This window comes from Schistosoma mansoni, chromosome 7, assembly GCF_000237925.1.
Source record: "Schistosoma mansoni strain Puerto Rico chromosome 7, complete genome".
Classification (NCBI taxonomy): domain Eukaryota; kingdom Metazoa; phylum Platyhelminthes; class Trematoda; order Strigeidida; family Schistosomatidae; genus Schistosoma; species Schistosoma mansoni.
Genome location: NC_031501.1, coordinates 3794879 through 3811570, shown reverse-complemented (window position 1 = coordinate 3811570; position 16692 = coordinate 3794879). Strand labels below are relative to the sequence as shown.

Here is a 16692-nt window from a genome sequence, read left to right as displayed (position 1 = left end):
ATTTGAGTAACTAGCTTGTAATATATTTGGTGACAGAAAATGGTATAACAACAGTTAATAAGCCGAATGAAATCTTTGAATACAAAAATTACATAGACTAAATCTCCCCACAAAACAGTTTTCAAAGATTGTCTTTCATATTTCTTCACTTCATCGTGGATGCGCAATGCTGAGGTGTCCCATAATAGGATGAAACGGCCGTCAAGCAGTCCTTCCAAGTTTTCCATGGTGGTCTAGCTTCAAATGACTCATGATTTCAACTATGAAAATACTGAAATCTCCACAAAAGTCCTTCTGATCATTTCATCTTTATCATTATTCTATATTTTGTTTAAACTTAGGAAACTACTTATGTGAAAATATTATCAGAAGTTCCCCAATTACTTCAAAGACATTTGAAATTATTTCCCAATGGTTTTTATACAGATTCAACAAGTTTTATAGAAGCTTTCTTAAAACATGGTAAGTGAATCAAAATTTATTGATACTGAATTTTTCTCTGGTTAGCGCTTTTTTTAGCGAGTAAGTTTTCGATGGGATGAGGTCACTAATCCCATGCCCAACCCTCCTCCTTTATCCAGGCTTGGGACCGGCAGTAGCCCCCGGAGGGGCTACAGGTGGAGTTATTGATACCGAATTAATCATTTCGTTTGTTTTCGACCAATACTCATCGATGTATAAACACAGGGAAAGGAAGGTCCTGGAGTAGTATTAAACTTGCAGTCTGACAACTAGGTAGAGACCAAGGCAAAACAGTAATGAACTGGATTAGAACGGAATTCAGTATGTCACGGTCATGTAAACTCACTACAGTAAATTATTGTAAGAAGTATAAGAATAGTGAATTAAAGAAGAAAAAAGTAAACATACCATGAAGTAACGGGACAAACGAATAAACAATTAATGACAAATATGCGGTAGAAGAATACTATACTGATGGCCTTGACAGGACTAATCAGAATTAGGATAGCACCATATGAAAGCTAAGTAAAAGATAACGTCAGACGTATATTGACAAGGACCAAACAATCAGAATTGATAACCTGATGGTCAGGGTTTTGGATGAAATTTAAATACCACGTATAACGGGGAGTATACTGTTTAAAACGTCTAAAATGATTGTGGAAAACTATGTTTTGCCACAATAGAGTAAAAATTATCATGTCAAACATGCTTAATGCTCAATTCTATCTTTGTAGATTGTACATAACAGGGAAATCGACACTGACACTAAATCCTAACCCTAAACAAACTAACCAGACACTAACTCTTAGATATTTGCTTGAAATACATTCATTCATATAGGTACTGAATGTTTCTGTATTATAGGTGATGCCAGTTCGTGATGAAAACCCTAACCCTAAACCTCGAATCCCAACACATAACTCTATCCTAATTTCTAGTACTTAACCCTAAACGTTTTTACATTATTACTGATGTCAGCTAATGACAAGATCCCTTCAGTGTTATAATTTATTGGCCCGTTAATCCGACTTGAATTTGATTGTATGATGATGTTATCAAAATATACATCTCAGCTACCCTCGTACATAATTACCTAGTTAATTCACGTTAGAGGATAGCAGAGTAAAGTAATTCAAATACGAGAATGAATTTTAAATAGGTGTATTTCGTAAACTCGTTGATCGGGACGGACAATCAGTGAAACTAAGTAGAGAAAGAGAAGAGGAGGAAGCAAAGCGAAGCGGAAAAGGCGAGTAAGCCCATTCATTTTGATAAAGCGATATTTAAAGTCAGACAAAAATAAGCTACAGATATGTGATGAGTTGGATAAGCAAGGTACACACATAAGCTCATATAAAAACAGACGAGGCTTCTAAGTGGCTTATTAACAAGGTCAAAATGTGAATCAAGATCAATAAATAAGTCGGTCTGTCAGGAAGCTAGAATAACCCATGTGGTCTTGATATAGTACTAGACATTAAAATAACTCTAACTCACAACATTAGTCCCAGCTTCTCATGAGTAGACTTAACGTTGTTCCTTTAATATGAAGAATAATTGAACATGTAAAGGCTAATTATTCATGTCAAAAGGATTACTGAACTGTATTTTTATTGCTAATTATTTTATCACTAAACACTGTTTCTTAATTGGTTATTTTTTATCTTATTTAAACACATAAATATTGGTACAAAGGGGCACCAGATATATATGCGCCGCACAAACCTCATTTGATTTGTGTGAGGGCTGTGATACTTCCCAGATGCCCACACTGAAGCAGGTAGTTTTCTTAGGGGGCCACACCCCGAGCCTTTGACCTAAATGTCTGGTCCACAAGACAGTGGAGCATCGTGAGGAGATGCAGTCCCATGGTAGTCGGTGATCAACAATTGGTTCATACGCCATTTGTTCACTCAGGATACTGGAGCCCATGTGGACCATTGGTTTGAAATCAGGGTTTTCCAACTCCCCTAGGTGGACTCGCGGTGTCCACCAACCCGGTTAAAGCTCATGCTGGACATTCGCTTTTCGTCCTCTTAATTTCGTAAACAACACCCGTGGTGCGAGAAGGGAGTGAGTAGGACTTCCCTGGCAGAGGCTATATATGCGTGGCCATGTGAGAGCATTTTGAGAGGGAGAGTGGACTCTCCACTCTCGGCCGTACCAGGGCATTTGGGGGCTAATTGGCTGATAACTTCATCAAGATTGTCAGTGTAACATTCTTTTACCGAATATGCCAATAAAAAAACTGCATCTTTCGCTAATTGTTCATTCATTAAATATAGAGTACACCAAGGTTAAAGTGAGTTGAAGTGGTGCTCGTTTAAAGTACAACTTACTTAGTCATTTGTTCAAATATTTAGTCAATAAACAAACAGGATGCTTATCAATCAGATGTCTGTTTTTATACAACAGTGCAAATCTACGATCCCACTCTATACTAATAGTATTCATGTACTCACTACTGACTGGCTTCAAGATGATCAGGGGAGTTCAACCATATAATGTGTGAAGAATTTATCTACCACAGGCAATGGAAGGTAGTCGTACAATGTCGCATACTGATTAAAGTTAGACGTGTAGACAATTGGATGCCATCTCAGTGATCTATATATTAAACATTCGTGCTCAGAACCAAAGATTCTCCATTTAATTCCCATTTGTAGAGTAGGGAATACGCACTATCAGGGATTCACCTACTAGAACAGAACACATGTCCAGTGCTTCCTAGTCTTTATTGGTGGTCTACCTATGATTATTTCATTATTTAAACTATGAAGATCTCCTATTAATTTCGATGTATTACTATGTAGCAACTGATGAGAATTAAATAAAAATACTATTCTTTGTTCATTTATATAATTCTCTATAATATTCTTTAAATAAACTAGGTGGTGTTATTGAAGCATGTCCACCAATTGATGAATGGACAAATCTCTCTGTTGTTATTGCAATACTTCCGAATAAAACAGTTCGTATAGTAGCTAGTGGTGATCAATTACATTCAGAGGATAAATTTTATACATGGGGAGAAACAAGTAAGTTCTCTTTTTTGTTTTCTGGTATTTATATAAAAGGGGACTTGCATAATAAGTAGAGGTATAAAGTTTTATGTTCAAAATATTTTAAACGGAGATGAAATATGGTAGTAAATGAACCTGGAAAACATATTTCATCCTATTTTGGGATTCGTCAAGTGGATGAAACTGCACTTCAGTGTGGATTTTTCATACTGACATTTCAATCCAGTAACTTTAGTTTTAGTTACTTAGTGCAACGGGTATTGATTTCCATTTACTTGTATTGATTGTTTGAATCCCCCCTTGATGTTATGAATGGTAACCAATCAACTACAGTCCATAACATCAACGAAAAGATTCATTACAACCAATACAAATGATTTGGGTAGGAATAATAAAGAATATGAAATGAATTTCTCACTATAACTAAGTAATAGGATGTCTTCGTACACTGTGACATCTAGTAACTTAATCTAGTAAGAGTTACAGTGGAAACCTGTTGAATAGGATTCTATCAGCAGGTACGTGAAAGAAAAAAAAACAATTGGACATTGACTTTTACTTAACAACCATTTCATATGAACACTGACTTTCTCTACAAGAGTTTAATTAATATTTAAGCAGCTCTGTAATAATATCTTATTTATTGATTATTATTATTATTAGCTTTATTCAATATTATATTTTTGGTAGAATATAGAATTCTCAACACAATGCATTTCAACAAGTTTCCGTTGCTTACTTCTTCGTCGATCCTGATGATAAATATCGGGTGATCGTCAGTTAGATGTTAGTAGTCTAATCAATCGACATCTAAATAATGTACATTCTTTTCGCTGTATATTGTCAGCAACCACGATATCTCTGATTAGGCCTTTTGTAACTTTTACAACGAAAGGTTGTACACTTTTCAGAAACACACCTGCGATTAATAACCACAATGATGTACTGGAATAAACAAAATTAGATAAGTTGTTGAAATATCTAGATGACAGGAACAGGTAAGCCAGATGGTCAAGCAGGCTGCTATTAAGTATTCTTTGGACAAGTAGGGAAAATTTTTCTGTTTTAACTACGTTTTATCATATCTTAAACTATTGTGTTACAAATTGATTGGAGAAATTCTCGAGAAAAATTTCATTTCACTATCGACTAGTGACTAGATTTACTGAACAGACGAATATCATCGTATTTATTATACCCTCCGATTTGTTATGATATAATGTGGTTAGAAGTAATCGACAGGAAACCCTGGATTTAGATTTCATATTAGCTGACTTTTATCAATAAGCCTAATCTTCAAACTTCAGTAAACCAATAGTAGTTGTAGAATCCCGATCCTGACCACCTAACATTGAAAGATGTTGCACGTGATGTAGAGTTAATTTAACTGGTAACCGAATTGCAAATTGATTGGTGGAATTCAGTCTGCACTAAACAGACTACATAAACATGATATTATTCACTACTCATGGATCAATCAATGTAAGTTTTATTGCTTAGTCTGGTAAGACAATATCTAAACAGTGAGTGAGATGGAGAATAAATATTTTACCTATTAAATAGACATATCATAGTTAATAGTTGGATTCATGAGTCGATCTAATCTAGACTACCATTGAAAACCTGGATAATGAATGAAAGGTTGCTCAAAATCATGGATCTATTGGAGTTAGACACTAATACCGTTGGATGCTTGCTCAGTGGCATAGAGGTTGAGCGTTCACGCACGTTTCAAGTCCAGCGTGTAGGATTGTGGGTGCTCACTTCTAAGTAGTCCCATACTAGGACAAAATGGCCGTCCATTACGTCCAGGTTCTCAATGGTGATCTGGCTTAGATTGACTCATGAAATCAACTATTAAAATTACCACAATCTCCACAAATCCCCATTCTGATAGCATCATAGTTAGTCAATCATTTTTTTAACATTTCATTCAACTTCAGTCTTGTTGATATACAATACGAAATAATACCTGGAAAATTTTCGTTTCGTCGATGTTAACTTCATTGGTGGAATATAGAAGAAAAAACTTAAATAGTTCCACTTATTTACCTGTTTCGAGATACTTTTAATTACTTGATCATTTGACTTTTTTCGGATCCCATTCAGAAATGTAAAATGAACATAGTGATATTTACATTATAAACTGATTATATATTTACCTCTTTCAAATAATTTGAACTATTACAAAAAATGATTTGCTATTGGTTCAGCTAAGTTGATATATTTGAATGGTATATAGACTACAGGAACCATATCTACATTTATAAGCAAGATTGATAGTGGCTAGCAGTGGAATCCAGGACGCACGTTTCGTCCTACATCAGCTGGATGTATCTGAATCTCACAGTTGATGTGCACTGTGGGACTCGAACCCAGTACCGTTCGCTTTAAACGCCATCGCGTTATCCACTCGGCCACTGAGTCCTGATAGCCACTATCTTGTGCAATGAGGTGAAGTTGAAATACACTTAGTATTGTTTGTTTGAATCTTCCCATTGATGTTTTAGGACTGCAATTGGTCAGTTTCAAACAAACAATACTAAGCATAATTACATTTGTTCATCATGTCAAAGAACATAATGAGTAACGTTAGATTTGATGAGATAATGTTGTCATCTACGAATATCAACTGATTACATATCACTCGTGCAATCTGTATGTTATACCATTAATAGTCCTGGGAAATTATCTTCTCAGTAAAAGATTTGGATTTATTCAAACTAAATATCCTATTCTCACCTCTTTACTGGTTTGACAATATGTTCAGTGGATGTTTTAATTCGATCAATTAACCTGAAAGATTTGTATTATATTTATTTATTAACTTACCAGAGACTACTTCGTTCATTAAGTAATTCCTTGACAAATTACAATCCAACACTTTAGAAAAGATAAATTTTCTCATTATAAATAAAATTTAATCTCAAAATATCGAACATCTCGAAATAAATCTCATTGTTTAACAAACACTACGCAGTCAAATGATGTATTTATGGTTATTGCTTCTTACCTTTGAGGATTATTTGTCGTTTAAGCATCACACTACTAAAATATTAATTAGTAAGAAAGTTTTTAAACCAAAATTTAATCATTTCGATTGTGTTTATAGTACCGATGTCGTCAGTAACACCATTATGGGTAAATAATCTTAGTATGGGATTGGGTTCACTAATGGCCAATAAAGGAGTTGTTGGTTATGTCAACATTGATTTTTTAACATTTATACATCCAGAAAAAGTAAGTAATCTTAGTAAAACCTGGACAAAATGCTTTTTTTAAATCATTTGGTATTGTTTATTTGAATCTACCCATTGATGTGTTAAGACTGCATCTGGTCAGTCTCTTACTGGCATATGTGCATACAATGCGTATTGCTTCGATATATCCAAAGATGAATAGTGGACTCAGTAGCTGAGTGGATAACGCGATGACGTTTGAAGCGAAAGGTACTGGGTTCGAGTCCCAGAGTGAACATCAAATCTGAGATGCAGGTACATCCAGCTGATGAGTCTCAAACAGGACGAAACGCGCATCCTGGATTCCACTGCTAGCCACTATCCATCTTTGCTTAAAATGTTTTTTTTTTTAATTGAAATTACGAACCGATCTAATTTACACAACTTTTGAACACCTGAAAGGATTGGATGGTTGTTTCGTCCCAGTATTAGGCTCCCCACCAATGAGGATATATGACCACGTTATCACGAATCGATACTGGGAGCTTCAGTCTGGCGCATGAAAGCTTAACTTCTAAACTGCTGAGCCGGAATCACTTGGTGTATAAGTATAACTTCAGTCAATTCATGATATTACGCGACTATCTTCCATTGTCGTTGGTCGGTACTTTCATCGCACCTAACAAGGTTGAACTTCATGGATCATTTTTCACTGATAAATCCTATTTTTGGTATTTTTCTATTTACCATAAAAACTAGAATAGTATTTAATTAACTGATCACTATTCTATCTATTCCCAGTAAGATTCCTGGCTATTATAGATCACAAAAATTTTGAATTCGTTAGTTTGAAGGTGTAGTACATACAATGATACTTGGAAATTCTAAGGAACATGCTTCTCTATCATTTTATTATTATACATAGTTTTGTTTGAGTACAGTCTACCAAGAAGTTCCAAACTTAGATGTTACTTACTTACTTACGCCTGTTACTCCTCGTAGAGTAGCATAGGCCGCAAACTAGCATTCTCCATCCAACTCTGTCCTGGGCAATCCTTTCCAGTTCCCTCCAGTTAACATTCATCCTTTTCATGTCTGCTTCAATCTCCCGGCGTAATGTGTTATTTGGCCTTCCAATTTTCCGTTTACCTTCTGGATTCCATGTTAGGGATTGCCTTGTAATGCACATTGGTGATTTCCTTAATGTATGTCCTATCCACTTCCAACGTCTATTCCTAATTTCCTCTTCAGATGGAAGCTGGTTTCTCCTCTCCCACAGTAGGCTGTTGTTGATGGTATCCGGCCAGTAGATGTTGAGTACTTTGCGTAGACAACTGTTTATAAATACTTGTACCTTCTTGATGATCCTAGTAAAAGTTCCCCACGTTTCAGCTCCATACCATAGGACTGTCTTGACGTTCGCATTGAAGATTCTCACTTTGAAGTTAGTTGAGAGTTGTTTTCAGTTCCATATTTTCTTCAGTTGTAGAAATTCTGTACTTGCTTTGCTAATTCTCGCCTTTACATCTGCATCCGATCCTCCTTGTTTATCAATGATACAGCTGACCAGGTACGTGAATGTTTCCACCTCTTTCAGAGTTTCTCCATCAAGTGTGATTGGGTTGGTGTTCTCCGTGTTATATTTGAGCATCTTGCTTTTTCCTTTGTGTATGTTGAGGCCTATTGATGCAGAGATTGCTGCTACACTTGCTGTCTTCGTCTGTATTTGTTTGTATGTATGAGATAGGAGGGCTAGGTCATCTGCAAAGTCCAAATTGTCTAATTAGTTCTGAGATATCCATTGTATTCCGTGCTTCCCCTCACATGTCGAAGTCTTCATAATCTGGTCAGTCATCAGAAGAAAGAGGAAGGGGGAGAGTAGACAGCCTTGTCTGACTCCAGTCCTTACTGGAAATGCATCTGTCAACTGTCCTCCATGCACAACTTTGCACTCTAGTCCATCGTATAAGTTCCGGATAATGTTGACTGAATACACATATTCACAAAATACTTATCATTCTGTTATTCCATTAAATTACATCAACTAATTCATAGTTTAAATTCATTTAGTATTGTTTGTTTGAATCTTCCCATCGATGTGTTAGGACTGCAACTGGTTAGTCTTCATCTCTGCTTACCATAATTCATAGTTTAGTTATCTATATTTATTGTCCTTTTATTTACTACTATTAATAGAATGAACAAATATTATGGATTACGGATATCAAACCAGGTTATACAGATTTATTAGCTATGACACAATTAGTTTTATTTGCTACAAATACAACATTTGAAATTAATCAATCAACTGGTGAACATCAAATTATAGCTAAACCACCAACAATATTATTAGAGAAAATGATAAATAAATCACAAGAAATACAAAAAGATGTAAGTTAGGATTTCTTTTATTTAGTCATTTTATATAGTTTAGATCATGAGTCAATTGAAGCTAGACCACCGTGGAAAATCTGGAAGCACTTGACGGCCGTTTCGTCCTATTGTGGGACGTGAATGATGTTGACTGAAACATGTTGTTGGTCAAGATTTTGTTATGATTTTATGCTCTTCTTTTTACCACGTGATGTATCCACCAATTGAAATACGACTTGCCTAATCTTAACACTGTAACAAATCAATGAAAGTTCCACTGGTATGAACAGTCTAGTGTCCTTATTGGTTCCTTGTCCGCCTAGCCCTTCCAATTGAGTCCAGAACACCAATTACAGCTTCTGTTATGTGAACCCAATATGTAGATACTAATCGTTACAATACAAAAGGTGTACAAAGCTACTTACTAATAATTAGTATTATAAACCATACTGTCAAGTCTATCGAAGCATCTAATCACACTATTGAAATGTGTACGAAACTGAATTTCGTAAAACAACGATTTATTTAAAGAAAATTTTATCCATAAAATATAATGTTGACAGAGTAAGGCTTATTTTAGATTAAAGCTTTGGAAACAATGTCGATTCTCCTGTTCTATACAATTTGCAGAGATAGAACTGAGTACTTGATACACTTAACATTATCAGTATAAGGTTACGGAGATCATTGAGTTTAAATTGATATCATGAATGAATGAATGTTAGACCATCATTGAAAACCTTGAAGCAGTGGGCTGCCGTTTCGTCCTAGTATGAAGCTCCTTATCAGTGCTCATTCACGATCCCATACATGGGACTCAAATCCTAAGCCTTTGGTCTCGCGTGCGAATGTTTAACCTCTAGGCCACTGAGCCTCCATCCAACGTCGAGACCGACAGTCCTGGGTTTGAGTCCAAAGTGTGAAATCGTAAATGCGCACTGATAAGGAGTCCCATAGCAGGACGAAACGGCCGTTCAGTGCTTCAATCTCCTCCCATCATATTGTACTTTTTATTGTAGCTTACAGATTGTATTTGAAATTACCACTTTTCATTTTATTCACTAAAAATAAAATCAGAATAACTAATATCTGTAGGGATCACGTTTCGATGGATTGATTAATTAACATAATAATAATAATAATAATAATAATAATAATAATAATAAATTCACTTGTTAATGTTTGTTTGAATCTTCCTATTGATGTTTAGGACTGCAACTAGTCAGTCTGTAATTGGCACATGTGCATACTGTGCGTATTGCCTCGATATACCCTTAATCCATCTTTGCTTACAATAATAATAGGAATAATAATGACAGTTCTATTTTTATAATTATAAAAATAAAAAATAAAACTAATTTTGATTACTATGGTTACTGTTTTTCATTCACCTTCATGAAATACATAAATTAATAAATCAAAATGTATATTTTGTACTATTTGTGGATAACTACTTCTTTCCTCCCCCCCCCAAGTAATTCATGTCAAAATGTTATTTTTATTTCAATAATTTCCGGAAGTATTTACTGACAAATTTAGTTGGCATGCGGTTTCAAGGATTGTTACTAGGAAAAAAAATTAGTATTTAGTTATAAGCAAAGATGGATGGTGGCTGGCAGTGGAATCCAGGACGCGAGTTTCGTCCCACATGGGACTCGTCAGCTGGATGTACCTGCATCTCAGAGTTGATGTTCACTCTGGGACTCGAACCCAGTAACTTCCACTTTAAATGCCATCGTGTTATCCACCAAGCTACTGAGTCTTGATAGCCACTTGGTTGTGCAATGGGGTAAAGTTTAAATTCACTTAGTGTTAGTTGTGTTCCACTGCTAGCCACTATCCATCTTTGCTTATAATGCCAGTGAATTAAAGCTATATCGAGGCAATACTCACAGTATGCACATATGCCAATTAGAGACTGACCAGTTGCAGTCCTAACAAATCGATGGGAAGATTCAAACAAGTAACACTAAGTGAATTTAGTATTTAATTATATTTCTAAGTATCAGTATATAACATGATAGGATGTTTAGTTTGTTTGTTTTTTTCTCCTGGATTCTATCGATTATAGAATCTGAAAATAGAAGTTATGGATTAAGAAAAACTTGAAAAATCGTTTGGCCAATATTGGAATGTCTAAAAATTTAGGTGGTCTATTGAGTGTGAAACTCCGCCTATAGCTCTTCTAGAGTTACTGTCGGTCCCAGCCTGGGTAAAGGAGGAGGGTTGGGCATAAGGTTTGGGACCCTATCCCGTAGAAAACTAACTCGCTAAAAATACGCTGAACAGAAACAAAAATTGAGCGTTAGTGTTTTGGTTTCAAAATAACATTTTAGTCAGTTATAATCAATGTAAAGGTTAGCATAGTTATCACTTAACCCATACCATGTTTGGAATGTTGTGCTCTTTGAGCTTGATGGTTTAGTTATGAAGTTCTTATTTTCTGGAACATATCAGCATGCACTTCAATGCGATGTCTCGTGGAAACCTCATAAATAAACAATTCAGCTCAAATTAACTACCAATCGAAAGAATCTAGAAGAAATGATAATAAGAAAGAATAAACAGTGAGAATATACTCCTAAAAGGTATAATGTATAAAGGAATACTATAACTCAATGCATAAGGTAAGTTGGAATTATGAGTCAATTGGAGCTACACCACCATGGAAAACCTGGAAGCACTGGATGACCATTTCGTCCTATTGTGGGACTTCTCAGCAGTGAGCATCCACGGTCTCACGTCACGAGATTCGAACCCAGGACCTACCAGTCTCGCGCGCGAGCACTTAACCACCAGACCACTGATCTGGTCGACATCCAACGGTATTAATGTCTAGGTTCAACCAATCCACAAAGTTGAGCAATCGTCCACCATTCTCTTCAGTTAGTTGATAACTCACAACAGACTTGGTTGAGGTGTCCCACAATAGGACGAAACGGTCGTCCATTGCTTCCAAGTTTTCCATGATGATCTAGATTCAATTGACTCATGATTTCAACTATATAAAATCACTAAAATCTCCACAAAACCCCCTTCTAAACATAAGGTAAGATAAAAAATAAGTAAATCTGTTCTACTGTGATCGATTTTTAACCATGTCATGTAACATTTTCAACGACTGATCATAATTATCATGATGGCTTTCAAAAACACCATAGTTCAGATCAACAGTTCATGTATTGATATACTATACTTTTGACATTAATTGATCCTAATTTATAATGAGATCATATTAAACGTATTTAGATCATATTTATGTTTTCTGTTTCTTTCTATTAACATGTTTTTGTTTCTTTTTCGAATAGAAGTTCAAACGTTACGCTGTTGTTAGTACACGTTTACATCATTCTAATTTATCTATGATACAATATTCAGTATTTTTTAAAATATGTAAAGCTAATTATATTGGTTATAATTTAAAAGTAAGTTAAATATATTGAATTGATCAATTATCAATCATTTTGTATCTATGGATGATATTTTGAAGTTCTCATTTACGTCGGGATCACCACTGAAGATACTATAAGGATTGTAGTCTGACAACTCTTTACTAGTAACACCTTCTATAATCGAATTGCGCCCACCCAGTTAAAATCAGAAGTCAGATGCAAAGAGGTTGGAAGATATATTTGATGCCTTATCAATATCTCAAGAAACGATTGATCTAATCTGGCTAATAATCGTAGATGTTTCCCACGCCGTGCTGTAACGTGATCTGATACGGATGCATGACCGAGCGCCTTCAGCTAAATAAGTCCACTTAAACTAATGTGGTCAGCATCCAATGTCGAACATTTACAAAGCTATTGATTTTGGGGAATTATTTACCGCTACAAACATTTCTGTTAAATCAATCGGAAAATATATACTCATTGATGAGACAAGATTTTGTTGCTGGGGGGGAATTCCAAAAGCAAAGTAGAGCTTGGTTGATAGGACACGTCCAATGTTAAAGGCTTAGATAGAAATGATTAATCAGTGTAAATATCACTATCCTACCTAAGATTAGTCTCTGTTTAAGTAACTCAGGTTATGAAATTGTATGAAATGGGCATCTGTTAGTTTAAGAGTTCGGGTTCACCTCGCTGAAATATAGGTTAAACAGGGTTATCTGTTTACTACTGTAGTGTGTGCTACTGATGTCGACAGATATAAGTAGTATCATCGCTCGAAAGTGAAATGCCTGGAGGAAGAAGGTTAAGAAGATCAAAGAAAAGAGAATAAGAACAAAGAATGCTTGGTGTTGAAAAGAAAAAACAATGAAATCTGAGACGATTAACTGATATTTACAAAGGGAACAGTCAAGTTTGAAACAATTGGTTGACATTTTGCAAACGAAGTAGTTACTGTATGGTTCTCAGATTTTACTAAGAGATTCTGTTTGTGTTCTCGTTCACTACGCTACTTCCGAACACCTATCAATCTATGGCTAGGGAAATCAGGTGACTCAATTTTTATTTCATCAAAGGCTTAACGTACACTACCTGCTGAAATGTTTTAAATTGTAAAGTATGTTAAACAATCTAATATATACATATCCTTTCTAAACATTAAATTTATTTATTAATTAGGATCGACAAGGAATATTATTCTCACCAATGGATAGTTATCGACGAGATCGTTTAGCATTGGTGTAAGTGATTTGCAATTTATTCTCCATATCAGTTCGTTTTAAGAGTGAGTTATTCAATGAATATAATTTTCTTTGATATTCTACACTCTTAAACAAACGGAAAAAATTGGTCAGTAAGTAAAGTAGTTTTCTTAGTTTTAGATCAGAAACTGATATTAGATAGACTACTATTAAAAGCCTGAAAGAACTGGATGGCTCTTACGTCTTAGTTTGGGACTACTCAGAAGTGCTCATTCACGATCCTGAATCAAGAAATCGATTCGCTTGGAAACGTTTAAACTCTAGACCATTGGACTACTATCCAATATTGTTATTGTTTAACTTCTGTCGATTCAAGTCTACTAGGTTAAACGTTTTCAGGCGAAATCGGAGTTCGTAGGTTCTATTTCTTGGCGCAGTGTTGTGGATGAACACTTCTGAACAGTATCAAACTAGGACATAACAGCCATCCAGTTCTTCCAGACTTCTCATAGTGGTCTAGCTAGGATCACTTCGTGGTTTAAAACTATCAAAACTCCGCAATCTCCTCAGAGGATCCCCGTATTCTAATAAAGGGGTTTTGTAAAAATTTCATGTATAATACTGAGCGTCCTTCTTTTAAAATCATTTTTAGTGCTAACTAGAGGGTTGCTGACCAATCACAAAGCACTGCGCTGTACCCCAGTTTCGTCCTAAGCAGTGAGCTTCACTTAATCTCATACAAATATGCAGCAGTCGTAAATATCCCAACCACTGAATTGTTGTTCAATAGTCCACTATTATTATGTTTTTACAATACCTAGAGTTTATGGATTAAATCTCATGTCGAGTCATGAATGTACACTGTTGAGGAATGACACCTATTACTAAAAACTGTTCAATACTCACAGTTTTCTACTGATTTCACGGTTGATATCACAAGATGACAGTTATTAACATGTACAATAAAGTTTCCAATTCTTATATTGTCAGTTAGTTCAAGCCTAACATGGACATATACGTTTTTGACTTGTTATGCTTCATATTATCCCTATGAGATGGTGAGGGATTAACAAGCAGAAGTGAAAACAAAATCAAGTACAGCGACTTTTTGATGTGTTAATTATATTATTGAAAAAAGAATAGATGAAATTGAAGAGTAGGAAGAATGGAATGAGCACGGTAAAGAGTTAATACATTTGTACCATCTCAATCGTTTTTGATTCATGACATTAAACAGTCCCACTTACAAATTAAAATTATCCTGAAATCTGAATCTACCAAAATGGTTTAGTTCAATGGTCAGTGGATTTTGAGTAAACATCCATAGTGTTATGACGACAGTGTCTGAGTCTGATACTGACACATAAGACTTCTTATATGCAGGCCTCCTACCCGCTACTGAATGAGAAAACTAAAAGCAAAGAAGAATGTCTAATGCGCCAAACCAAACCATATACATAAGCACTCATATATATGTAGTATCTTTCGGAGAATAATATACACTTTCCATTAGGAGATTTATGATTGCCCCACTGTATCATATGGCATAAGTTCCCACCTCCACATTCTATGAATTGATGAGTCAGTTTGCTTAAATCCCTCCACCAATCCGACTTCAACGATGCTCACATAGTTGAAGTTCAATCATCCATTCTTTTGTGAACTATTAATATGCATTGTGTAAAATCGCTGTGCATAATGAAAGTAGCGAATAACAGTTATTCACTATAGGCAATGGAAGATAGTCATTTAGTATCGTGGACTGATTGAAGTTAAATATGTGTACAGTTAGATGCTGACTCAGAGGTCCAGAGGTTAAACACTAACTGTTAAGAACTGAAGGTCCTGGGATCGATCACCATGTGGTTCGTGGATTCACCCTGTGATGTAATATACAGGGGAAAAAACAGTTATCCAGTTCTTCCTGGTTTTTAGTAGTTGGCTAACTTAAGGTCACCCTATGATGTAACCTGTGGAATTCAGCCACTCATACTAATAATTTATCTCTAAATAAGCGCTTGAATTTAATTATTTCATTTCATAGTAAATCAATCTCTATTTTTAATGAACATAATTATTAGTTCGATTTCAGAGAGTCTTGAAGAGGCATTAAAAAAATTTGGAAGTACTTTGAAAATTCTTCACAAAGAAGTGTCAACTCCGAATATGACTGGTATAAGTAATTTTCAGGTAAATAATCTATCAAGTATAGAGTATATAGGTTTCGTTTTGCTTGAAATTCATCAGTTAGCTTTTCTTAAATTTTCCTATTATCAATTAAGGTCAATGAACTTAGCCCTCTCTCTCTCTCTCGAAATACTCTCACATGGTTACGCGTATGTAGCCTCTGTCAAGGAAGTCCTACTCACTGCCTTCTCGTGGCGAGGGTATTGTTTACGGAATTGCGAGGACGAAAGCGAATGTCTGGCGCTCTAACCAGATTGATGGACACGGAGGATCCACCCAGGGGAGTTGGAAAACCCTGATTCCAAACCAATGTTGCACATGGACTCCAGTATCTTGAGAGAACAGATGGCGTATGAATCAATCGTTTGTCACCGGCTACCATGTGACTGCATCTCCTCACGATGATCCACTGTCTTGTGTATCAGACCTTTAAGTCAAAGACTCTGGTTGTGTCCCCTTAAGAAAACCACCTGCTTCAGTTTGAACACCTGAGCAGTATCACAGCCCTCACACAAATCAAATGAGATTTGTTCGGCGCATATGTATTCGGTGCCTTCTTGTACCAATATTTATGTGTTCAAACAAATAACTAAAACTGACTATTGAGTTTAACTAATAAAACAGATAGATATGAAGCCAAAATACTTTAAACTCATTCATTATCAAAAGTTTTATTCATTAAGTGTATTTCGGTTATTTTCGCTTGACAACAATTAAATTCATTCTAATTCATTTAAATTCCATTTTCTTCTCTTTTGTTTTCATTCAATCTACATTAATTTAGTCAGTGATTAAAGAAATGGAACAAATTCTTGGTCAAATTATTGAAAATTCTATAGAACAAAAACATCATAGCAACAATGAATGA

General features: G+C 35.3%; 1 protein-coding gene and 2 non-coding genes across 3 annotated transcripts in view; 2 read left to right on the top strand and 1 right to left on the bottom strand.

Annotated features, from left to right (window-relative positions):
• The window catches only part of Smp_165760 (hypothetical protein), a gene marked incomplete at both ends in the record, with an annotated part of 45575 nt that extends 28883 nt beyond the window's left edge, over positions 1-16692 (top strand). The window contains 6 exons of the mRNA XM_018798639.1: positions 342-462; positions 3357-3503; positions 6601-6728; positions 8864-9058; positions 12349-12465; positions 16609-16692. Coding sequence (XP_018653561.1) covers positions 342-462; positions 3357-3503; positions 6601-6728; positions 8864-9058; positions 12349-12465; positions 16609-16692 — 792 coding nt within the window. The remainder of the gene's footprint in view (positions 1-341; positions 463-3356; positions 3504-6600; positions 6729-8863; positions 9059-12348; positions 12466-16608) is intronic.
• Smp_tRNA_01107_Pseudo_TTA.1.1 lies at positions 5845-5915 on the bottom strand. The gene has a single exon. It is a non-coding gene (tRNA).
• On the top strand, positions 6890-6964 carry Smp_tRNA_01707_Pseudo_TTG.1.1. Its single transcript has one exon. It is a non-coding gene (tRNA).